This window comes from Misgurnus anguillicaudatus, chromosome 14 (genome assembly GCF_027580225.2).
Source record: "Misgurnus anguillicaudatus chromosome 14, ASM2758022v2, whole genome shotgun sequence".
NCBI lineage: Eukaryota > Metazoa > Chordata > Actinopteri > Cypriniformes > Cobitidae > Misgurnus > Misgurnus anguillicaudatus.
In genome coordinates, this window is record NC_073350.2 from 4,203,339 (window position 1) to 4,229,754 (window position 26,416).

Here is a 26,416-nt window from a genome sequence, read left to right on the forward strand (position 1 = left end):
ACATTTTGCAGGAAAATATGCCATGAACAGTATTCTTTAACAAGACTAAGATTAAAGGAAGAAAGTTAATATATAGTCAACATCAGGTTAAACTAAATACTAGCAGTTTTAAAACGCTTAAAGCTGCAATCCATAACATATTTTTGGTTAAAGGTAAACATAAATCTGAGAAAGTACATCAAATTTAGTGTTTAAAACTGTCTCCAGATTCACAACGGTAGGTTTATAATAATATTTTATAAGTTCAGCTGTCGGGTTAGATTTTGTGGGAGATGTCAGTTCTTATTTAACAGAGATGGTAATAGAGTCATACGTTAGGGACTGCAGCTTTAATGAAAAATACAATGAATTATGTAAGGAATAATTGACGACGGGCCATTGAATTATAAGAAAATAATGCACACCAAGGCGGGAATGCGGCACGACGCGAAGCAGGTGTGCATTATTTTTAAATAATTCAAAGGGCCGGAGTCAATTATTCCGCTTATACCACGGTTACCACAAACATTGCTCTGGTGACTATTTTTAAGACATTTGACAGCTTAAGTGTGCGGTTTACAGAAAAATTATCAACACCCATAGAACATTTCTCAGCCAATCAGAATGCAGCCTTCAACAGACCCGCGGTATAATCTGTTTAAATGTATTTGTATGTGCCTGTGTCTAATGCAGGGGTGCCCAATCCTGCTCTTTGTGATTGACTATCCTGCAGAGTTCATGCCCGACTCTAGTGATCCTGAAGACCTTGATTAGCTGCTTCAGGTGTATTTGATTTGAGTTGAACTTTGCAGGACAGTTGATCGCAAGGAGCAGGATTGGGCACCCCTGATCTAATGCAATGATTTCTGTGGTTTAAAATAAACATTATATAACATCAAGACAGGGTTGCAAAATTAGCCTATTAAGCTGTCACTCTAAATACTTAGGGATTAAATGTTTGCAGTTAATAAGCACATATTTCCTATAAATGAAACACATATTTCTGTCTTATTATAACTTGAATGCTTAAGCTTGGCAAATGCAGAACAACTACATTTGTGTAACAATTGAGAAAATTAAAGTAGTCCTGTTCCTGGAGATTTACCCTCCTGCATAATTCCAACCCTGCTTCAACACAACAAGGCTGTGTCCGAAACTGCTCCCTATTCACTGTATAGTGCACTATATCGGGGGTGTCGGCCATTTTGTAGGGGTGTCCGAAACCTGAGGCCGTTTCTCAATGTCAAGGATACTTCCTTGGCAGGACTAGTCCTTACAAGTCACTTTCTTCAGAGGCTAGGGGAGGCTCCTCTTAAGCATTCGGAGAACACGTAAATGGAACAGGCTAGCAAGTGCATGTCATTACGTCAATGAAAAGGTGTGCTTTCGGTGTTGCGCGCATAGGATTGTGGGTGATTTCAGCATGCGAAGAGTACGAAGGATACACATTCACATCCTTTCCTGTATATGAGATATTTCTCGAACGAAGGACTCAGTCCTTGGTTGAAATTCCGAGGATCCTCGACATTGAAACAGTCCTTCGACGGACGTCGATAGCATCCTAGAAATTCTGGCTTCCGAGGATCCTTCCTTGACATTGAGAAACGGCCTGAGTGAACAACTTCATTGCCTACATTCGTTTACTACTTTTTACCCACAATGCACTCTGATTTTGAGGGTACATTCGATGTACACTTGCTCACTCATATTTACATTTATACACTTTTTTTAGTTCTTGTTGTCAGCCCTATTAAAAAATCCAGCTAAGACCAGCATAAGCTGGTTTTAGTTGGTTTAGAGTGGCAGTAGCTGGTTTAAGCTGGTCCTTCCAGCCTGGCAAAGCTGGTCAAGCTTGTGAGTCAGCTGGTCTTCCACCCTAACCAGCTAAGTCCAGCTAGACCAGCCTAAAAAATTACCAAAACACAGCTAGACCAGCTTGCTGCACCAGCAAAACCAGCTAAAACCAAGCTGGGAGACCAGCTAAAACCAGCTCACCAGCTTATGCTGGTCTTTCAGCAGGGAGTTATTTTCTACTTTTTGAAAATAAACAATTAAAAAATAATTGTGATATCTTTTATTTAAAATCTAATACACATTTTTATTAAACAATAAATAAACAGCAACAGCATTAAATAGATATGATAAGCATTTGTTTTGTTTTCTTTATTATCAAATAATACAATAAACATGACAAATGTGAAAAGCAGTAAGAAAGTAGACTTTACCATTTCACAGCTCTCTGAGGCTACGTTTACATGTGGGCGGCTATTTTCATAAACAGACATTTCAACCTCTCCGGTTTCAAAAATAATATCGTGCACACATGTCAGTTTTCAGAAAAGTGTTCATTTACACGTACCCGTGCATATATGCTGTCAAGAGAAGCTCAAGCCCACATAAGCCAATCACCGGCGGAGCTGGTGGTGACGTGGGCTGGTTCTTCATGTTGGAGGGAGGAGTTGTTGCAGTAGGTGTTCGATGACGTCAAAGTACCGCAAGAGCGATTCGAAATTAGACCTCTACGTGTGATTTCTCAACTCACTCTCGTGGTACGTTGACATCATCCGTCTGTCGGTTCTTGCACCGCCGCATGAAGTCGAACATGCATAAAATTGCTGACCTCCGAGCACTCGTCTCATCTCCTCGACATAATGGAGCAGCTGTATTTGCAAATACAAACTAGGGCTGTGCAAAAAAAAATCGCCTGCGATTCTCGTGCGCGTTTCATCAGTGAAGCCGGTTCGGTGATTGGTAGTAGATCGCCATCAGCTGCTTTCAGATGGTGCGGCATTTACTATACAGAGCAGTGGTTCACAAAGAAGTTACACTGTAAAAAATTTGCTGTAATTATGCAGCTGGTTGCCAGTAACTTACTGTAGAAGATAAAAACTGAAAATGTTTCATGTTCATTTAACTTTGAACAAACTGTTGCCAATAAATAGCATAAATGTAAAATCTACAGTAAGTTACTGGCAGCTAGTTGCCAGTAATACCCAGTAATACTGTAATTTATACAGACATTTTTTTACAGTGTAGGCAAAATCGCATAGATTATCTGAGTCGATTTTCCCTCGATTTTGAGCCCGATTTTGCCTAACTTCTCTGTGAACTACAGGTCTGTATAGTTAGTAAATGCCGCTCCATCTGAAAGCAGCTGATGGCGATTTAATACTAATCACCGAACCGGCTTTACTGATGAAACGCACATGAGAATCGCGGGCGATTTTTTGCACAGCCCTAATACAAACACACAAAAAGAGTTTGTACGAACATAAATGTGATCATGGAAGCGTTCAGAGTAGCAGTCACATGTACACATAGGTCGCACTTTTGACGTAGGTGCAAGCTCTGGCGCATACTGTGAGATTGGCTGCCTAAACACCCGTTTGTCTCAGTTTACATCCAAGTGTGCAAACGAAGGTTGTCAAAATATCCACTTTGGCCAATTTTTAGAAAGAATCGGTTTTAGAGGCGAAATCTACGTTTACGTGTAAACGAAGGGCGCAAACGAAGGATAAATGTCTTTGTTTTTCAAAATAACCTTGTACGTGTAAACATAGTACGCATGGTATTGACGTCAGTGTCCGAAATCGCTCACTCATTTTCATTGGCTTCTTCCCCATATAGTGGACTTAATTGTCATTCCCCATATAGGGAATAGTGAATGAGTGAACGAGGGAGCGGTTTTAGACACAGCTCAACACTATTTTTTTAGGTAGTCATGAAAAGCTTGATTAGCAGGTTCAGGTGTGTTTGACTGGGGTTGGAGCTGAACTCTGCAGGACAGCCCATACAGCATTTTTTATATTAAAATATACAAAAATGGCCAAAAATGAAATATATTTTGAAATATGTTTACAGAAATGTATTTTTCACCAATTTATTTTTTGGCAATTTTTGTATATTTAGATTTTTTTTTTAAGATAAATATATTTTAAAGCATTTATATTCATGTCACATTAGAAGAAAAAACTTTGTATGTTACAAACCTGTAAACATAACAGTTTTAAAAAGATTACAATTAAATACATTTTATACTTTTACTTTATACACTCCCTGACAAAAGTCTTGTCGCTTGTGTACAAATTGACCTCAAGTGCCGGTAAAATATATTTCTAATCAAGATTTGTTTTCAAGAAATGGCTCATTTTAATTCCAACAGCTTTTGTAATAATGTTTCAGTGCAAAACGAAACTGTCAAAAAGTATTCGAATATTCACAGCTTGGTAAAGCCCATTGATAGTCCAGGCAAAATAGCGTTTTACGACAGACTAATTGTAGAATAATTTTTTTCGGCATGGATCGTGTCTGGGAGGTGTCCAGAACAACATACTAAAAGTCCTAAGAAATCCTAGTTGAGGAAATGTGTTAATTTTTCATCAATCCGAAATGTGTGCCAATAAGGCCAGACTACAATACACCCCAATGGGGCTATTTTTTTCCTTTACTCCTATCAAAATGAAACTTTACACAATGAAAGTACCCATGAAAAGTAATTTTTTTTGTATAACAAGTTGCTTTGAAAATTAAATTTAATATGCAAATGAGCTATACACTAATCGAATATGCCCAAAATACACCCAAAAGTAACTTTTTGGTATTACAAGTTTCTTTTGAAATGAATTTGAATATTCACATGAGCTTTACACTTATTTAATATTTCCTAATTTGCATAGACAGAAACACCATTCATATGTATGATAAATATATCGGCCCAATGTTCATCCAATCATCCTGCTGCTTTTAGACAGGCCTCTACCTAACCTACATTTTTTTTCAATTCAATTTTATTTATATAGCGCTGTTCACAATTTGGTACCTTTTAGACCTATGCGTATGTGTTTAGTCATAGCAGTGATTAACAATCCCTACTGAAAAATTTAGCTAAGACCAGCATAAGCTGGTAGCTGTTTTTTGCTGATTTAAGGTGGCAGTAGCTGGTTTAAGCTGGTCCTCCCAGCCTGGCAAAAAGTAACCTGGTGTTGGCTCGTTACGCTGCTTGGCTGATCAGTCATTATTGGCATTAATCTCCCATCCAAAACATGGCACCCCCAAGGTTTTGGGTCCATAGGTTCACTTCCCCCTTTCCACTTCATCATTTGGTAAAAGACCCGGAGACTATGGAACTTTGCAGCTGCTGACGTTGGAGGGAGAGATTGAGGTTCCACTGGAGATGAGTTCTGAGTTACTTTAATAAAGAATTGGCTGTATCTTAGCATGTCCAGTGATTCATCCTTTTGCCCCCATACAGTGATACTAGAGCTTTTTCACCTGCAATGATGATGCCTTTTCCCACATTTTCCTGTGACTGGCTAAACACCTTAGCTTGTTTGAGAAAGCTAGTGTCATTCTTTACTTTTTTCAGTGCCATCCCTTTCCTATGCAAAATAGACGAGATGTAGAATTAAAGCCTCAAAATGATTAGGGTTGGATTGTTTGAAGAGCTCGATGTGTCATCTTGAATGGAAAAAGTCTGAAATCATTTAGTTGCTTTTAAATAAATATCTATAATACGTTAGTGTTTTCGTTCCCTGATTAAAATGTAAGTATGGAAAACAATCAATTACACATTCTTAATAAAAATGTCATTTCAATTCTGAAACATAAGAGGATTTTATATAAATTGTTTCAGCACTGACCCATAATAGTGCCCCAACAAAATAAATGGCCAATTGCACTGCATTGTAATGAATGTATTTTGCAATGCAATTTTTTTACCCATATCAATGCTGCAAGGAAACCTCAGGAACATTTATGCTGTTATACTAGTGTGACCTTAAGAAAAAAAGGAATCAGTCTTTCTTGTGTTTTGTTAATGATTTACTGTGTTGATCTATTTTCTAACTTAACATGCATTTAAATTGTACAGATTTTGCTAGTCCTGCAATTCAGATTGCTTTAGTGAGGCAATTTTATCAGATGAATATAACCCAGAGGGGAAGAACCAAGTAAAGAACAAACCAGGAAATGATATGGGGGTGCCCGAACCAAAAGCCACAAAGAAGGGGTTGAGGATCCAGGCTGGATAAAAAAACATAAAAAAATTAAAAAACAAAAACACACACAAAAAACACAACCCTCCCCTTCTGTTCAGGCTTGTGTTCCTCCGTGACCCTGAAGATAATAACGGCGGGGGTTATACAGCTGGCAGGAACTACCAAGCCAGGCAGTTTTTAGGTTAGAGGCCAGTTTGAAAGCAGCAGGTTGATTGGATGAACATTGGGCCGATATATTAACCATACATATGAATTATGTTTCTGCCTATGCAAATTAGGACATATTAAATAAGTGTAAAGCTCATGTGGATATTCAAATTCATTTCAAAAGAAACTTGTAATACCAAAAAGTTACTTTTGGGTGTATTTTGGGCATATTCCATTAGTGTATAGCTCATTTGCATATTAAATTTAATTTTCAAAGCAACTTGTAATACAAAAAAAATTACTTTTCATGGGTACTTCAACTGTGTAAAGTTTCATTTTGATAGGAGTAAAGGAAAAAAATAGCCCCATTGGGGTGTATTGTAGTCTGGCCTTATTGGCACACATTTCGGATTGATGAGAAATTAACATATTTCCTCAACTAGGATTTCTAAGGACTTTTAGTATGTTGTTCTGGACACCTCATAGAAATGATCTAGGCTGAAAAAAATTCTTTTACAATTACTTCTATTTTTTGCTCCAAAATGAGTTAGTTTGCCTGGACTATGAGTCAATTTTTGCAAAGACATAAGTGTTGTCGCCTTGTCATATGAGCTTCATCTGTGACTAATAATGGGTCAATTAGGTCTTAGGTGTGTAAAAAAAGAACCTCAGTAAAATAGACCTTCACATCAACTGCAACTAGACCTCTGCAAACATGCCTAACATTCTCCCTGAGACTAAAGTTTTGATTATCAAGAGGCTGAAGACCAGATCCACTGCTGATGTGGCAGACACCTTCAATGTGTCTCAGCATCAAGTACAGAGGATAGAAAAAGGGTTGAAGAGACTGGAGACATTTTTGACAAGCCCAGGTCAGGTAGACCCCGCAAAAAAACTGCTCGAGAGGACCGTTTGTTGGCTCGAAAATCCAATGCCAGCCCATTTTCCACTGCAGCAGAGCTCCACAAGACTTGGTCACCTGAAGTCCCTGTGTCAACCAGAACAGTTTGTCGGATTTTGTCTCTAAATGGCCTCCGTGGTTGAATCAGTGCCCAGAAGCCAGCTCTAAACAAAAGACAATTGAAAAACCATGTGGCATTTGCCAAGGCTCACAGCCTGTTAAAAGGATGGACGTTGGAAAAGCAGAAGGTTGATTTTTCAGATGAATCTTCTGTTGAATTAAACCACAGTCACCTCAAATATTGCAGGAGACCTACTGGAGCCCGCATGGATCCAAGATTCACCCAGAAAACAGTGAAGTGGGGGGAAAATCATGGTCTGGTTACATCCAGTATGGGGGTGTGCGAGAGATCTGCAGGGTGGAAGGCAACATCAATAGTCTAAAATACCAAGAAATCTTAGCTACCTCTTATATTCCCAACCATAAAAGAGGCCAAATTCTGCAGCAGGATGGTGCTCCATCGCATACTTCCATCTCCACATCAAAGTTCCTCAAGGCGAAGAAGATCAAGATGCTCCAGGATTGGCCAGCCCAGTCACCAGACATGAACATCATTGAGCATATGTGGGGTAGGATGAAAGAGGAAGCATGGAAGACCAAACCAAGGAATATTGATGAACTCTGGGAGGCATGCAAGACTGCTTTCTTTGCTATTCTTGATGACTTCATCAATACATTGTATGAATCCTTGCCAAACCGCATGGATGCAGTCCTTCAAGCTCATGGAAGTCATACAAGAAAATTTGGATCTCACAGCACCACTACTGAATTTGCTGACATATTTTTGTATTTGCAGTAAATTTGTTCAATTTTTGTATAGGCGACAAAACTTTTGTCTTGCCAAAATTTGACCTTTCTGTCTTGATTAAATGATCAATCTTTTTTCAGTGAAACTAATTTATTTCAGTGCATTAAACATTATTTGGGAGGGTTTTGGCTTTTCATATTAGCTATTGCTAACACCAAATGATTAATTAAAAGTCAGGTTAATAGCAGGTGTCTCTACAAGATAGATAAGCGACAAGACTTTTGTCAGGGAGTGTACATTTTGTACAAACTTTTATATTTTGGCCAGGAAAAAATATATATTTTTGCCCCTGAAATACATCTAGAAATGTGTGTTAATATATGAACTGAGGGTTAAAACTAAATATAAGCATATAATTAAAGGCGGAGTCCCAATGTTTGAAAAACGCTTTGGAAAAGGAGACGGGCCGACTACCAAAACACACTTATAGCCAATCAAATCAAATCAAATGCCGGGTTGCGTATGTGTGGGGCGGGTCTATCAACAGAAGGTCCAGATTCTATTGGAGTAGGGGCGTGTTTGTTTAGGTGATTTCAAATATCAACATTGGCTTTCAAACATCGTGGACTCCGCCTTTAAGCATTACTATCTGCAAAATGTATTTAGCATATATTTAAAACACATTTTTATACTTTTTTGCTGTATGGGACTAGAACAGGGAACAGGACCAGGGTTGGTGACACTGTGCTAGATAGTAGCATCTCTCACAACAAAACACCAGGGGGCTTATTTATAAAGCGTGCATACGCACAAAATGGGGCTGGAAACGTGCATACGCCAGTTCCCACGCAAAGGTTGTGATTTATAAAAAAACAAACTTGATGGGAGAATGGGCTTGCAGGGTGGGATATTAGGATGATTCATGCACGCACACACACTTGCAGGTGATCTGTTATTTATAAAGGGAACATTGCTTTGTTTTAGAAGTCTTCATAATTTTTGGTGTATGCCATTTTTGGCTTTTGTGCGTACGTAGACTTTTAGTAAGGATCATACACACAGTTTTATACATGAGGCCCCAAGTTTCTACTTTTAATGCTTTAATATAATGTAGTGATGTGAAAGCAAAGTGTTCCCTGTTGAAGTCCCAGCTCGCAAACTATCTGGTAGTAATTTATATGCTATGTTGGCTATTGTTGATGTGATTTATTCATCCTTCATGTGTTGTTCAATGGCTTCTGCTTGAGAATCTGGGAACAGGTCCATAATGTTTAATAAAGTGGTGATGTTCTTTTGGTTTTGTATTCAGTGACACAAGCACTCTGTGTTTGTGTCAGATGGTGTATGACTCTAACAACTCAACCAAGAAGATTACATTTCAAATCTCCTTCTTGTATATAGCTCTCTCTTTTATGAAACACAAAAGATGATTTTAAAAATGTCTAAGTTATTTTGTGTCCATACAATGGTAGCCAATGGGGGAAATTAGCATGACATTAAGGTGAGCAATTTTTTAAGGAAAAGTTTCCTTTAAATGAGTATGCCAAGTCAGCAGTATGTGCAAAAATAATTCTGCTACGTAATGTTTTTTGTAAACCTTAAAGCTATTTTAAGAACTATTTTTCACAGCTTCCTTGACAAGGTGAAATATCTTGCTGCCTTGTCTTTGATAACATGTGACTAATTTCAGGCAAAGTCGTTTGTCCGGCAGCAGCCCCTCCGTGTGACACCAAAATCTCTCTGTGATGCTTGCCACTCATTTGCTCAAACCAATCAGTTCTTGTAAAACCTGGGGCGTAGCATGGGTGGTCATTATCAGTGCAGGTGGACGATCAGAGATGTGACCTTGGAGGCGAAGCGAGTGGGGTCCCTGTGGTGTGAAGGAGAAACAAGCGAGGGCTCGTGCGGTCCGATATGACCATAGAGAGGAAGTTGAGCTGCCAGTGCATGTTTTGCCATATGCCTTGGTTCGTAGGAGTAGGTGCTGACCAGGGAGAAGACAGCTGTTCAGGAGAAAGTTGTGTGCCAGTACCTCGCTGAATGGTGCCATGAAATCCATATTAAATAGATGAGCAGTTTCTCTTTACAGTATATGCTCTTGAATGACCCACATGAGGATCTGTTAAGCTCGGGACACACTGCACGATTTTTGGCTGTCCCAAACGAGAGATTGTCATCTTGAAACAATTCATCGGTGGTCCTAGGTTGAGAGTGACAGAGGTTCAAAGATGGCAGTTTTCCCAGAGTGTTTTCTTGACAGAATCATCCAGTTTTGTTAAAAATATGTGATCGAGGTTGTGATATAGTGATTTCAAAGAAAACACTATTAGCGGTGCAGGCGTATTAAAAGATGTCGGTGTTACAATATTCAATGCAGCATAGCTCACCATCTGTGCTGGTTGCCAAGCAATGTTGCTTTACCTGTTGTCAAAGTTGTCATGGGAATTGACTTTAACAGTTGTTCACCTTAACAAAACATGTTCTGTTCGGCTCGTAACTACAAAGCAGCTTTCTGATCCAAGCTTTGTGTTTGTATCATTCCAGCCTCCTGATAAGGAAGGGGGTCTTCCCAAACAAGTGGGCAACAAAACCGAATGCGGCCTGTTGGGACTGGTCCTCGACCTGAAGCGAGACTACCAGACCGTCCGGAACCAAATCCCGGAGGAGAAACTTTACAAGGTGTACACGTTTAACTCGGTGAGAAAGTCGATGAGCACGGTCATTAAACTTCCAGATGGAAGTTTCCGAATGTACAGCAAAGGAGCGTCAGAGATTATCCTTAAGAAGTGAGTGCGTTTCATCTGGCATCGGATCAGTTTCAGCTTTTAGATAAACTATTTTTGTATCAAAGCATTTTCACATCAAATGGAAGGAGATTATGTTGAATTATAATAATGTGCAGTTTCATGTGCCCGTAATGTCATTTAAATGTGCTCTTTGTAGAATTACATAGTGAGGTAATATCCTCCAAAAGCTGACCGAAATTGTTATAATGTGAAAATGTACATAGGACTATAAAACTGTGATCATGTATTACGAGGACTCATCTTGGTGTCTTTGGTTAAGAAGTGCTCACGCATTCTGAATGAGGTGGGAGAACCTCGCATGTTCAGGCCAAGGGACAGGGACGAGATGGTGAAGAAGGTCATTGAACCCATGGCCTGTGACGGACTCAGAACCATCTGCGTGGCCTACCGTGACTTCCCTGCAGACCCCGAACCCAACTGGGAGGAGGAAAACAACATTTTGACTGACCTGACCGCAATATGTGTCGTTGGGATTGAAGATCCTGTCAGACCAGAAGTAAGAACTTACATTTTGTATCATCATAAATATTCTTGATTTTACACCATGTTTGTGCATTATACAACAACTGCCCATTTCTTGATGTATGGGTGTATTTTTTCTATTAATACTAAGGTTTGATTTGGTTATGTTGGGATGCTCAATCAGAGTAATGTTAGAGGAAATCTTTACTCCAGAACATAAATGTTTCAATACAGACGAAAATGCATTTTGGAGGGCTTTCACATTAATAGTTTAGTTTGAAATGAGGCACAGTTTGCATGAAAAATTGGTAATGCGGACCCAAAAAATGCACCAGGGTACCGAAGCCGAGACTACCTGTACGACGTGATCTGAATTCGGTTGAGCGATATGTAAAAGCAGCTCACATTCTGGTCCACAGTTGTCCAGGAAGTAAAGTAACCTGCGCATGCGTTTTAGCCCGATGAAGACATCATTTTACACAACACACGATTACCATGACAACTGATGAATTGCGCATTGTAGCATCAAATCATCAAATAGCGGAACAAAGCAACGTTCGTACACAGCCGGCAGGCGTAAATAACTTATGAAACCACTCAGATTAAACATGTTGAGTAATTATCTCTCCACCCTGCCTGCCATAGAGCGCGATAGATACATTAACACATTTAATTTGGTCAATATTAAAACATGTCTCTTTCATTCTCCCAGCGTCAAATTTGTGTAACAGCGCTCCCCATTGGCCAGAGGTGTCTTACCTGGACATTTACTTGTACCTCATCGAGTCAACAGGGAAGACAGTGAATGATTTTACTTCGTATTTGAAAGTTACTTAGTATTTATAGATTATGTCTTTTTATTTAGAGTACTGAGTGCACTTTTCCGTCCAGCCATACAACTAACTAGCTTAGCGATATTTCCAGCGATCACTGGATAGCGTTGTTACACAAATTCGACGCTGGGAGAATGAAAGGGACATGTTTTTATATTGATCAAATTAAATGTGTTAATGTATCTTTCGGGCTCTATGGCAGGCAGGGTGGACAGATAATTACTCAACATGTTTAATCCGAGTGATTTCATAAGTTATTTACGCCTGCCGCCTGTGTACGAACGCTGCTTTGTTCCGCTATTTTGTATGGAAGTCTATAAGAAGTCTGGTTTGTTTTCCCCCAAAAAGGGGCGGTGAGGACATTTACAGTCAAGTTCCTGGATGTGCCGGTAGTCCGTATAGAGGTGGGGACGTAGGCAGACCCGGCGCCAGACACAAATTCACGGACGGGCATTTCATTTTTCAGGGGGGGCACAAATGAGAGCAACGTCACTGCAATGCATAATATCATTAACTTAATTATGCATTAAGTGGACAAAAAAGCGAGGAAGAACTAACATACCTCTCCATTAATGCAATACAACGGAGAAGTCGTAAAGATTGGACCTATCTTACTGAAGCAATCTAAACGCAAATAAAACGCGTCGCAGGGCTCGACATCAACGCTTGTCCGGTTAATATCAGAGACAAGTGGATTTTTTAAAAGGCCAAGTGAAAGAGAATTTTACTTGCTCGACCGAACAAGTTGCCTAGTCTGATTTAAAACGCCAATAACAATCACCAAAACACGATAATGATTCTGCATCCTTTAATCAATGGCGACCGAAAGTGCATAATGTAATAACGCAAAGTTAAACAAATAAGCACAGCAAACACAAAGTGTGTTAACAAAGTGGGTTAAACATACTGCGGTAAAAATGTGGATTTTTAATAACATGATACAGTTAAGCAGCATCACATCGCGGTTGAAAATGTGACAGATTTAATGACAGTTCACTACAAATAATTAATATTAAGCCACTTACATTTTAGACGCAATGTTGACTGTTTTTGTTGTTTCAGCAGCGAAAATAGTGAAAGATCACAGCAGAACCATAACGTGTCTGTCTCACTGCAGGCAGCACTCAATCGTGTCTTAACATTAAGCGGTGGCGCGCTTAGCAAACAACCAAACATTTCCGCGCTCACTACTGACAAACCAATCAAATTCGTTTAAAATATATATATTTTTAAATCATACCAAACACATTTTTATTTTTATTCATGAGTTATATATGTACAAAACAATAACTTTTAATTAATAACAGTGGCCTATTGATAAAAACATGGAGATGGTGAACAGGTGAAGGGAGACCGCAGGTTCGTCCAGGGCGGGCACTAGTGACTCACAGGGCGGGCCCGGCCCCCTAAAGCCCGCCCATGGCGCCGGGACTGGACGTAGGTGGAGCTAAGGTGCCTGGTTGCTGATACCACACCTACCTAGCTCGACAGCAGCAGCAATCCACCTGTCACTTAAGTGGCCACACTCTTAATTATGCAAAAAGTTGGGCATTTTAACATGGAGGGGTGGTCTATGGGATTCCTTTTGGAGCCTGTATCTAGTGGCCAGTCGATGATTTGCGTTTTAGGTCACTTCAGTGTTGGATTCACAAGATGACAAAAAAAAAATTCTTACTTATTTTTCTGAAAAACAAGACAAAAAATACTATCTAAAAATTCTTAAATTAAGAAGTATTTTCTTTATGAGCAAAAGGACCTAGGAAAATAAGTTTTTAGACAAAAAATATAAAATTTAAGTGAATTTGTGCTTAAAACAAGCAAACAATCACCCAATGGAATAAGAAAAAATTTCTTAAATTAAGTGTTTATGATAAAAGTAAACTTATTTCAAGAAAATTTTTATTATTCAACTGGCAGATTCTTTTGCTTGTTTTAAGCACTAATTTACTTAAAGTTTATATTTTGAGTCTAAAACCTAAACTTATTTTCCTAGGTCATTTTGCTCATCAAGAAAACACATCTTAATTTAAGGATTTTTAGATATTTTTACTGAAAACAAGACAAAAATACTAAATAAGAATGTCATTTTTTGCATTAAAGGAATAGTCTACTCATTTTCAATATTAAAATATGTTATTACCTTAACTAAGAATTGTTGATACATCCCTCTATCATCTGTGTGCATGCACATAAGCGCTGGAGCGCGCTGCGACACTTCGATAGCATTTAGCTTAGCCCCATTCATTCAATGGTACCATTTAGAGATAAAGTTAGAAGTGACCAAACACATCAACATTTTTCCTATTTAAGACGAGTAGTTAGTTATACGAGCAAGTTTGGTGGTACAAAATAAAACGTAGCGCTTTTCTAAGCGGATTTAAAAGAGGAGCTACATTTTATGGCGTAATAGCACTTTTGGGAGTACTTCGACTCGGCGCAGTAACACCCTCCCTCTCTCATTATGAGAGGGAGAAGGGGAGCGGACTTTTCAGGCGAGTCCAAGTACTCCCAAAAGTGCTATTACGCCAAGAAAAAGTTTTTCAACAAAATATATCAAATTTAAGTGAATTTGTTCTTAAAAAAATCTAAAAATAAATTTAAGTTTTTCTTAAAAGCTCACCCCATTGGCGCTTATTTTTGCTTGTTTAAAGCACAAATTCACTTACGTTGTATATTTTTTGTCTAAAAAGTAGACTTATTTTCTTGGGTCGTTTTGCTTATCAAGAAAATTCATCTTGATTTAAGAAATTGTATATATTTGTACTGAAAACAAGACAAAAATACTAAGTAAGTCATTTTTTGCAGTGTGTGACGCATATAGACGGGTTGCACGGCGACGTCACTAACTGGTTGTGCGCGCAACCGAGGGGCAGAAAGAAGAGAAGTGCATTGTGTTGTATGCTAGTAGCGGTGTCTGTAAGTCAAAATGCCAAGGAATTGTTGCGTGGAAAATAGTACCAACAGAGTCAGTGCTGGGTGCCTGATGTTAACATACCAGTAGATGCGACTATTACGTTACTAGCATTATAATTATAAAATTATAATTCATACATGTATCACAGTAAAACTGCAAAAATAAAGACAGAAAAACAGATCCAACTAAAATCAAGTCTTATTTATATACAAACAATAAAGAACGCTTCAATAATTAAGGTTGTTGCAGTAGCAGATCAGCTCACCAATCGGGCTTTCTGCCCCCTGGATGCGCGCGCACCCTGCAATGTTTGTAAACTTGCAACCCCTCTATATGCGCTGCTGTCGCTTGCTCTCCTTTGCATAATAGGACCAATTTACCAAAAATATGATGAATCGTGTTGTGTTTTTCCTCCTTTCGTATGTGTGCGTTGGTGATAACGTAAGATGAATGCAATGTGAAACCAGACAGTCCTGTGTGGTACACCAGGAACAATCACACCATAGCAAACATTCCCAGTGCAAAAACCACCTTAAAGAAGCCTTTTTTCAAGATTTCAAGTGTCCAAAAATGACTTTTATTTAAATGTAGCCTGTTAGACAACTCAAAAAGCATCTCAGCCATAATTTAAATGGGTTAGGATGCTTTGAAAAAGAAATGTTGGGGATTTGAGAAGACATTGCGTCAGGTCTATATGCGTTCTTTGAAAACACCTTCTCAGCTGATGGCAGATCTTCACACACAGGGACGGAGGAGGCGTCTATACTGCTGCATTATTTAATCTCTTTCTTTTATCACGCAGTTTGTTTGCTTTGCCGTTCTCTAACTCCGTCTCTAAAGCCACGCTCAGTAATTGTCAGTTTGTTGAAGTCTGTCCCAGAAAGCAACATCTGCAGTATAACAAAGTGAGGGAACACAAAATGACTTCAAGATGAACCCTCTGTTCTCCTTCGAAACAGCAGTGATATGATTTTGAACATTTAATTGGTTTGCATAATAGCGTTTTGAAAACACGACCCGGGTTTCATCACATTCATATTATTAACACTATGTTAATTTTACACCGGGTGCAACACGAGGTGCTCCTTTCCCGATTAAAACAGCTGAAACCAGAGAATCTGTAAATAAATCCATTGGTCTAAAAAGTCTAGTGTTACCAGCCACCTTCCTCTTTGGCATGATGTTTTATTAATGAAGTTCCTGACGAGTTAAGCTGGATCATCTTGACATTTCTCAGAAATACTTGGACGTCTAGTCAAAGAGATACCATCTCACACTTCGGTGTCTAGACCGTCACCCATTTCCATAACGTCTGTGCCTGGATTCATTTCTCTGCCAAGACTCTAGCGTTTAATAAGTATATACTGCGTCAGGATGAAATATCAATTATGCAAGCTGTAAAGTAAACAAGACTGGAAAATGTCCAATTGAAAAGATCATATTTCATCTTCATCTTCAGTCGGATTTTATTTGCATTTAAGTAATGAGAATAATTGGAAAATGTGCTTAAATTTAATGCTTAAAAAAGGAGACAGTTTGGATTTTCACTGAGTCACGTGCTGACTCATGTTTTATAATCAAGTCGATCACACAAACTAAACCGCTAATGATTCATTCTCTTCTTTGTTGCGTGAGAAAGCACCAATGCATAATTACATCAGGACCTCTGTGAACCTCTTTGAATTTCTCCTAATGAGCATTCACATCTTTCACCGCAGCATCTAAACGTGCCAGCTCTCCACCAAGTAAGACGTTAAATCATGCGGTCTCATCGAATCGTGTGTGTTTTGCATGGTGTTCCCGTTCACAGACACTGCTCTGTGGTTTGCAGAGACTCCTTTGCTTGAGCAGACAGAGGTACTCAAAGCCCACTTTTGTGCCCAGAAGTGCCAGACGCCATCCTGAAGTGCCAGCGTGCAGGCATCACTGTGCGTATGGTGACGGGAGACAACATCAACACCGCGAGAGCCATCGCAATCAAGTGCGGGATTATCCACCCCGGAGAAGATTTCCTGTGCATCGATGGGAAAGAGTTCAACCGAAGAATCAGGAATGAGAAGGGAGAGGTACTGTAATATATACTCTACATTAAAAATTAACCATAGTTAAGTCATGGATTTCTGAATCATCTAATATAATGCTACAAATCAGATATTTTTCCTCAACAGTTAACCAAACATTCACTTAAGACATAACAGATTATATCTGCGTGAAATATTGTCAAAACAGACATTTTTTAAAACTGTAATTCTGTCTATGTGTGTCTATATCAGAGTCGCGCTTCTTTAAATATGTCAGTCAGTGCAAGGAATATCGTTTTCATGTCTTATCGCTCTTAATAACTCTTTTAACATCAATCAGGTCCTGAACTTTATCTCTCTTAATAGGGAAACACATGAAAATCTGACTTTTTCCAAGTTTAAGTGCTATAATTAAGTTCACAGTGCTTCTATCAACCTAGAAATTGTGAATAAGATAAATCCAGTATCTTAGTTTTGGTAAACCATTCTCTGCAAGCATGTTAAAAAAAATAGGTAATTGAGATTTGGCTCCCCTTGTGATGTCAAAAGGGGATAATACCACCCCTCAATCTGCACTATCCAACCATGGCACTGCCATTTAGTGCAGAGATAAGCTCATTTGCATTTTAAAAGACACACCCCAAAACACCTCAAAAGTGGCAATTTTAACGTCTTATAATAAATAATCTTTGGGGTATTTTGAGCCAAAATGTCACATAAGTATTCTGGGGACACCAACAATTTATTTGACAACCTAAAAAATTTTTTATAACTATTTTAACATCAAGCAAGTCTGGCACTTGATTTTCTAATTCTTGCAAACCAAAATCTCAGATGTGCATGTGGATGAACACACATCATTTGTATTAGCATTTAAGATGGTAAACCTCTCAGAAAACGTACAAATAAAGATCATTTTAGAAGTTAGATGACTATTTACTGTCTAAGGTTGTGTCTTAATTTATCCAACAACGTGTTAGGCCAAGGGTCAAACTGAAATTGCGTGTTGCGTTAATTGCACGTTCATAAAATTAGTGTCGTAAAAAATTAATTTTCGTTAACGCGTTATTAATATTGACGTTTATGCACGTTTCTTTGCTTCAAACCTTTATGATGCGTTCACACCAGATGCAGAAGAGGCGGCAAGCGCAAGTGATTTACATGTTAAGTCAATGCACAGACGTGAAAAGGCATCCTGCGGCACGGTAAGCGCAAATGGCGTGGCGTAGAAGGTGCGGAACGGGCGGCACAGATAGCGCGTTCCGCACAAATTGAGCGTTGCCGCGTGATCCACGTGAGTTGAAAAATCTGAACTTTAGCAGATTTTCACGCCACGTTAACCAATCAGGAGCTTGCTCTAGCAGTGACGTGATTTCAAGAAGCAAGCGGAGGCAGAAATACAAAACAACAATGGACAATCATCACTCCACGTGACATCTTCGTACTTTTACAGAGTTTAAAAGGATCTTATTTGGAAGAGTAAGGAAGTTGAACAGTCTGGTAATTTTACTCAATTTGAGCTATTTAACTCTAAAAAAAGTTGCCAGTCAGCGCCAGCATTTCTCATGATTTTCACAAAAGTTTAACGCCTTCCAGAAAATGTTCTTCTTTAAATATATAAACAAACAATATATCAGATGAAAAAACAGACCCTCTGCTTTCAAAAAAAAAAAAAACGTTTCACCCTACCTTCATTAGCTCTCTTGTAATCACCTCTCAAACATGGGTAGGTTTCTTCAAAAACACCCAATTTTGAGCAAAAAGCTGAGATAATTCCATTTTTGCGAAGGACTTTTGATAGAGATCGGGGTAGGGCCGCACCAGTCGTTCGCAAGTTCTTACTTAAACTGGGACGTAAAGTCCAAACTAGAGGCTTAGTAACTACTAGCTAGTTTATAACTAACTCTTTACTTAATTCGGTTGCACCATTTGTTCTTAAGGCAGAACGTAGCTAGTAGGTCGTAAGCTCTCCGCAAAGTATTGCGTTGTCGCATAGAATGACGTCTATTATTCTTAACCCAATCACAAGCCTTATAATGGGTAATGGGTAAACAGGAAATAGTCTGAACAGTACGTAATTTCAAACTCATTCTTGTCTCGCCTAAACTGAAAGTTAAAAAGACGTTAAAGCAAACGTTATCGAATTCAAAACATTACACTTTTAATTAAAATATCTATCCCACACATGGAGGAGAAAATAAACAGGAAGAAATTTTAAATCTTATTTTAATTGATGGATACACAGAAAATTAAACAGTTCTTGAAAACTCGTTGACGAACTTGTGGCTCTTCATAATTTATACGAGCTCATCAATGTAATATAATCTGTCTGACATCTTATTCCAAGCGTTATTCATGGACAGAGGCTTCCGTAAATATTTAGTTACAACGTATTGTTACGTTTAAACTAAGTTTAATGGTGCAACGCAAAAACATTTAGTAATGCGTAAGTTGTAACTTAGTGCCCATTTACGTCGTAACTAAGCTACGTTGTAACTTACGCACAGCTGGTGCAACCGGCCCCAGATGCAGAGCGATCTTTAAAGCATACACGGAGTTCTTTCTCTTTCGCGTGAGGCGCTACTTCCGGGTTGTATAAGTTGCAGAAGTGTCACCTGGTGGATAATAGTGGTATTGCGGAAAGACAGAAAATCGAAAGAGCGAAAGAGTTAAATGGCGGCGAAAGAGTTAAGGCCCTCCTATGATGCAAAAACTGCATACTGCTACACGTAATGTCTCAAAGGACTAGTATATTACGCGTGAATGAAGCGAGTAAACTTAAAATGTTCAAGCGTCTAACTATGTGCGAATAGTGTGTTTTTGCCGCCTCCTCCGCATCTGGTGTGAACACACAGTCACTCTTGGAACACTAACCAATCCTTCAGATACTACTCGCTGTCATAACCAATCAGAACAAAGTAAAATTGAGCTCACACAATATTTGTCTTCATGATTAATCGTCACTTTCATCTTCAAGTACTCAGGTAATCGTACGCATCAGTAGTTGCTTTGCAACAACTTTATTGAATTCTTTCTAAAAAAAAAAACTATCATACTGTAGCTGAAGAATAATATATTTAGTATAAATTACAGGTATATTTTTGCTGCTGTGTGTTTATAGCAACAATGTTTTATTGCTTCACTAAAAAGCACAGCTTCATAGGGTTTATTGCTTTAATTTATTACCTAACTGATGTTCAGCCACATTGTAGAGTATAACCAGGCTCTTACTGTGATGTTGTTTCATTGCGGTATTCTCATAATTTATTGCCTATTTAATTATGTAGCTATTACATTAGTTGCATTTTATTCTCTGTAAGTAATGCTGAGCTGTGATTCATGTTGATTGCTTTTGAACACATTGATAGATGATTATTTTTTAAGTATTGGACAATCCACATGAAAATGATTGATGGTGTGTTTTATACACAATTATATGTAAATGTGATTGCTGCATTTTACTGCTTTTTCTGATGAATGACCATTTCTTCCAGCCAAAAACATTTTTACATAATAAACCACTTCACGCCTTATGCATTGTATAGACACTTTTCAGTAGCTTGATCGAAGACTTGTGTTGTGTTCAACAGGTCGAGCAGGAACGCATTGATAAGGTTTGGCCCAAACTCCGAGTGTTGGCCAGATCTTCACCGACAGACAAACACACACTTGTCAAAGGTATGTATGAGCTCACTTGAGAAACAGGAGAGTAGATGTATTCTTGTGAAGACATCTTGAGAAAAATGCATTTATATTGGTTCAGTGTTTATTGTTTTAGTTCTCTTTTTTTGTATGTAAGGCTGTGATACATTTTAATAGTACATAACATAGATACGTATGTAAGGATAAATTGACTATGGGCCATTATTTACAAATAATTCAAAGGATTGGAGTCAATTGTTCCTCTTATACCACAAACATTGGTTTCATTTTAAGACATTTGACAGGTCAGGTGTGCGGTTTACAGAAAAATAACCAACACCCGTTGAATGTTTGTCAGCCAATCAGAATAAAGCATTCATCAGACCCATTGTATAAAATATCATATAAATAAATATAAATGATTGGTTGTGTTTGCTACTGTAAGACAAATATCACTATTATAGGTTTGTGATAAAAGCAAAACCTTAACAGAACACAAAGCAGTCAGACTATCTATCTTACTAACTGATTTGAGATTTTCTTGGTTACTTTATTGTTTGTTTAAATAGTTATTTATTAGGTTATTACTGTTATGATTTATATAATCTCACATAGCCTGAATGCTTGTGTTAACACCATCATGCTCTATGCAGACAGAATAACACTTTTTCATAACTTCATATTATATTTAAAGAATGTGAAATCAAGGCCAAAATCTTATCAAAGTTTCATTTAAATTCATTTCTTAGTCCTTAGTCAATAATAAAGATATCAAGATTATATTTTCACACCATGTTCTTTATGTTACGTTTTGATGTTCAAATCCTGACTACTGCATTTTAGACAACCTCCCTTTTAACTTTTTCATAAATTGTGCAATATAAAAATCATTAATCTTACACTTAAAAATGCTAAAAGATAATTAAGAATAATCAGATGAAATAAATAATAAGATCTCATGAATTGGAAACTCTCTGTATAATAATACAGTTTTTTTTAAATTATCTAACAGGTATAATTGATAGTACTCTTGTGGACCAGAGGCAGGTGGTGGCTGTAACCGGTGATGGAACCAATGACGGTCCGGCCCTTAAGAAAGCCGATGTCGGTTTTGCCATGGTGAGAACCATTACGCTGCCAAAGTCATTAAGCTGTGGAAAAGCAGCCTGTGATGTTGTAATTTCATCCTCAAGTCTGAACTCAGATACGGACTGTCCTCATTTTCAGTATTATCACACAGCACCAGATCGCCCCCTAGTGCAACGAGCTGCTTTTTACAGCCGATGCCTGTGACTTTTGTCACTCGCTCGCATGAGCCGAAAATACAGCTGGTGTCAGCACCCCCTTGTGATTTTCTATTTTCACTGAGAGTTCAGCTGTAGCATCGGAGAGCTTGTTCTTGTGTTCCTCTTTATCAAACTGACACGCTCTGCCTGCGGGCCGCTTCCTCGCTGTGGTATTTACCATGATTTTACTGTCAGCTGTGGCTTAAGGGAATACAGTCCCTCAAGCTTGTTTTACAAACACATTGTGTGGTAAAACATGAGCCACTCACTGTCCGGTTTAGTCTTGCTCTTACATGTAGTTTCTGTCACTTCTTTACTCATCCCTTATATTTGTCAATGTAACATGTTTACTTGAAAATCATAAGTGGAATAAATGTATTACAGTAAATAAATCATTTCTATATAGGCAGTACAACTGCATAATATAACATTATAACATCTAATATTTTTATTTGTAAAATTATCAAAATACTTGTATTTAAAGTTTACAGAGATTGTGTTATCTTGTTTGTTACGTTTATGACTAATATGTATATTTGTCTGTTGGCAGGGAATCGCAGGGACAGATGTGGCCAAAGAGGCATCTGACATCATCCTGACAGATGATAATTTCTCCAGCATTGTGAAGGCTGTGATGTGGGGACGCAACGTCTACGACAGCATCTCAAAGTTCCTTCAGTTCCAGCTGACGGTTAATGTGGTGGCTGTGATCGTTGCCTTCACCGGAGCCTGTATCACACAGGTCTGTCAATAAGATCTGAAAGTCTGGTACAGCCCAAACCATTAATGTTCATTTATTTTAAGTGATTGAATATACAAATCGACAACTGACAGATAATAAAAAATCCCATAAAGACTTAAAGGCGGAGTCCACGATGTTTGAAAAACGCGTTGGAAAAGGAGACGGGCCGACTACCAAAACACACTTATAGCCAATCAAATCAAATCAAATGCCGGTTTGCGTATGTGTGGGGCGGGTCTATCAACAGAAGGTCCAGATTCTATTGGGGTAGGGGCGTGTTTGTTTAGGTGATTTCAAATATCAACATTGGCTTTCAAACATCATGGACTCCGCCTTTAAAGGAATATTCCATTTTCTTAGAAGAAAAATCCAGATAATTTACTCACCACCATGTCATCCAAAATGTTGATGTCTTTCTTTGTTCAGTCGAGAAGAAATTATGTTTTTTGAGGAAAACATTGCAGGATTTTTCTCATTTTAATGGACTTTAATAGACACCAACAATTAACACTTAACACTTAATAGTTTTCTTCAACGGAGTTTCAAAGGACTATAAACAATCCCAAACGAGGCATAAGGGTCTTATCTAGCAAAACGATTGTCATATTTGTCAAGAAAAATAACAAATATACACTTTTAAAGCACAACTTCTCGTCGAGATCCGGTCGTGATGCGCCAGCGTGACCCCACGCAATACGTCATGACGTCAAGAGGTCACAGAAAACGAACACGAAACTCCGCCCCAGTGTTTACAAGTGTGTTGAAAGAGGACCGCTCCTACGTTGTTGTATGTCAACTGATACTAATTAATGTCTTTGTGTCAGTTTATTGTTTACAATGCTCCGCAAATGTGCGTTTTATATATGTAGCACGTGACCTCTCTACGTCACTACGCATTAACGTTAGGTCGCGCTGGACCGGATCTCGACGAAACATTGTGGTTTAAAAGAGCATATTTTTTATTTTTCTTGTCAAAAATGACAATCGTTTTGCTAGATAAGACCCTTATGCCTCGTTTGGGATTGTTTATAGTCCTCTGAAACTCCGTTGAAAAAAACTGTTATGTGTTGAGTTAAATGTTAATTATTATCCTGCAATGTTTTCCTCAAAAAACATAATTTCTTCTCGACTGAACAAAGAAAGACATCAACATTTTGGATGACATGGTGGTGAGTAAATTATCTGGATTTTTCTTTTAAGAAAATGGAATATTCCTTTAAATGAATGGGACTCAAAGCGTATCAAGAGACCACTCAGATGACTATAAAAACAGCATAGCAATGCCTCCGACATACACAACACTAGGGTGACCATAACTGCCATTTTTCTGGGATGCGTTCTGGCCAGTGTCTTCTAGAAGTCGTATTTGTTGACCGCATACCTCATCGAGGTTTATTTAATTCAGGTTCTATTCTTAGAAAAGCAACCGATACATTTCAAGATTGAAAGAATGAAACTACAATGATTATATATGTTTTTAACTGAAATGTGAGAACCTCGATGTCGTATGCGGTTGACAAATACGACTTCCGGAAGACACGCCCGAAATCCGGGGGAGGCTGCGTCACGGAAAAATGGCACATATGGTCACCCTACAGAAACACAACACCTCAACATAGGCAAAAGCACAATCCTTAAAAAAAAAAAAACATACACAGTCATTCATATTACATAATATACATTGTGATTTTTTCACCTACAATAAAATCTTAAATTAGACTGCTAGATAATAAATTAAAAATCTGGACAATAGCTTGTAGATTACTAGACCAAGGACTTTACTGTATGTCTATGATCAAAAATAACATTGTTTAATTTCTTTGAGTACCTAATAAATTATGCAGTGTAAGAGTCTGAACTGTTATGAGAATGAGGTTGTTGTTCTAATGAGACACTAAAATTGAGATAATGAGTCAAATTAAATGTCAGTTTAAGGGTCTATGGATCTGCATTACAATATGTAGTCATATCAGTCGACTGGTCATCTTAAAATCATCCTACATGATATAAAGCAGTGGTTCGCAAACTTTTTCCGTGTGCATTCTTTCGTGCGCCCCCCCCCCTCAAGTAAATTTACGATAAAAAAACTGTTCTAAAATTTCACATTTTACTTAAACAAAACATATTGGGGCGGTTTCACAGACAGGGATTAGACTAGTCCTAGACTTCAACACTTTTAAGAGCTGTCCAAACTGAAAACAACTGGCACTTACATATCTTAAAATACATCAGTGCCCTTTGTTTTACCTCAAAATGCACACAGGTAATGTTTTTAGTAAGGCATGTTTGTTAAAACTAGTTATATTTCCTAATTAAACTAAGGCCTAGTCCTGGATTAAGCTAACCCTGGTCCGGGAAACCGCCCCATTAAGTAATACAAAGTAGTACTGTTGGTTAATAGACTTATTTTTTTAGGTTTAATTACACAGATTTCATGATAAATAAATGTATTTTATAAAATGTCACAAACTGGGGGTCCCCTGGCATCATCTCGCAGCCCCCAGTTTATGAACCACTGATATAAAGAACATTCAGTGAAACCTTGATATCTTTAATATTGACTGGGTAAGATCATGTCAAAGATTGAGATCAATGTCAAATCAATAAGTGAAATTAAACATTGATTCTCCATATCTCATCATTAGATTATAAGACTTTAGTCTGTGATTTAACAGACAGAGACATATTTTATCTCTAATTTCAACAAGCAGAATGCAATGTGATTTAAAGTGCACATATTGTACCTATTTTTACAAGAAGTAAATTTAATAGAATTTAATATAAGTCCCAGGTGTGCCTAAGAACTTTCAGCTCAAAATACCCCAAAGATAATTTGCAATAGCTTGTCCAAAATGCCCCTATTTATGTCTTTACCTTTAAATGCAAATGAGCTAGACAGTGAGAGCTCTTGGTAAAAATAGATTCCTTTGAATACAGTCTGAGACCATAGTACTGTAGTGAGTGCTACAACATGTTAACAAACACATTAAGCAAACTATTTGGGTAAAATTAAGCAGTCAGTCAGTGGATGTGGGTGGGGCTTTATCAATGTGATGTCACATTAACAAGAGAATCAAAACAGCATGTTCAATAAAACTGCTTTGGTTTAATGAGGATTTTTTCATTGTAGGGTTGTTGTGTTCACACTGCCAACACACATGTATGTTCAAAGATTTTGCATAATATGTGTCCTTTAACAGATCATATGTGATGTGTTCTTACAGGATTCTCCTCTTAAAGCAGTACAGATGTTGTGGGTTAACCTGATCATGGACACTTTTGCATCTCTGGCTTTGGCCACCGAACCTCCTACTGAATCTTTGTTGATGAGAAAACCCTACGGTCGAAACAAACCTTTGATCTCTAGTACCATGACCAAGAACATCCTGGGCCACGGTGTCTACCAGCTTATAATCATCTTCACACTGCTGTTTGTGGGTAAGTATACAGTACATTTAAAGAAACGATAGCGATTCATAAATCAGTTGTTAGATTAAAAGTCCACATGAGCCACGACTTACATGAAATAAATGTATGATCTTAACTCACGTTTCCACATGATCCAGGTGAGCAGATCTTTGACATTGACAGCGGCAGACATGCTCCGCTCCATTCCCCTCCATCTGAGCACTACACCATCATCTTCAACACCTTTGTCATGATGCAGCTCTTCAACGAGATCAATGCCCGCAAGATCCACGGAGAGAGGAACGTGTTTGACGGCATCTTCAGAAATCCCATCTTCTGCTCCATTGTTCTGGGCACTTTTGCAATTCAGGTATCAGCAGCGTTCATGATTCAACCAAACAAATATTGTCTTTTTAAAAAGATGTTTTAAGAAACAGATAATCTCAGCACAAACTCAAACCAATGATGTT

General features: G+C 38.2%; 1 protein-coding gene across 12 annotated transcripts in view; it reads left to right on the top strand.

Annotated features, from left to right (window-relative positions):
* Nucleotides 1–26,416, top strand: part of atp2b2 (ATPase plasma membrane Ca2+ transporting 2) — a 204,354-nt gene that overhangs the window by 163,324 nt on the left and 14,614 nt on the right. For all 12 annotated transcript variants that reach the window (XM_073875756.1, XM_073875753.1, XM_073875757.1 and 9 more), the window contains 8 exons: nt 10,376–10,610; nt 10,893–11,128; nt 16,728–16,913; nt 20,459–20,546; nt 21,523–21,629; nt 22,347–22,538; nt 25,763–25,976; nt 26,105–26,316. In XM_073875756.1, coding sequence (XP_073731857.1) covers nt 10,376–10,610; nt 10,893–11,128; nt 16,728–16,913; nt 20,459–20,546; nt 21,523–21,629; nt 22,347–22,538; nt 25,763–25,976; nt 26,105–26,316 — 1,470 coding nt within the window. The remainder of the gene's footprint in view (nt 1–10,375; nt 10,611–10,892; nt 11,129–16,727; nt 16,914–20,458; nt 20,547–21,522; nt 21,630–22,346; nt 22,539–25,762; nt 25,977–26,104; nt 26,317–26,416) is intronic.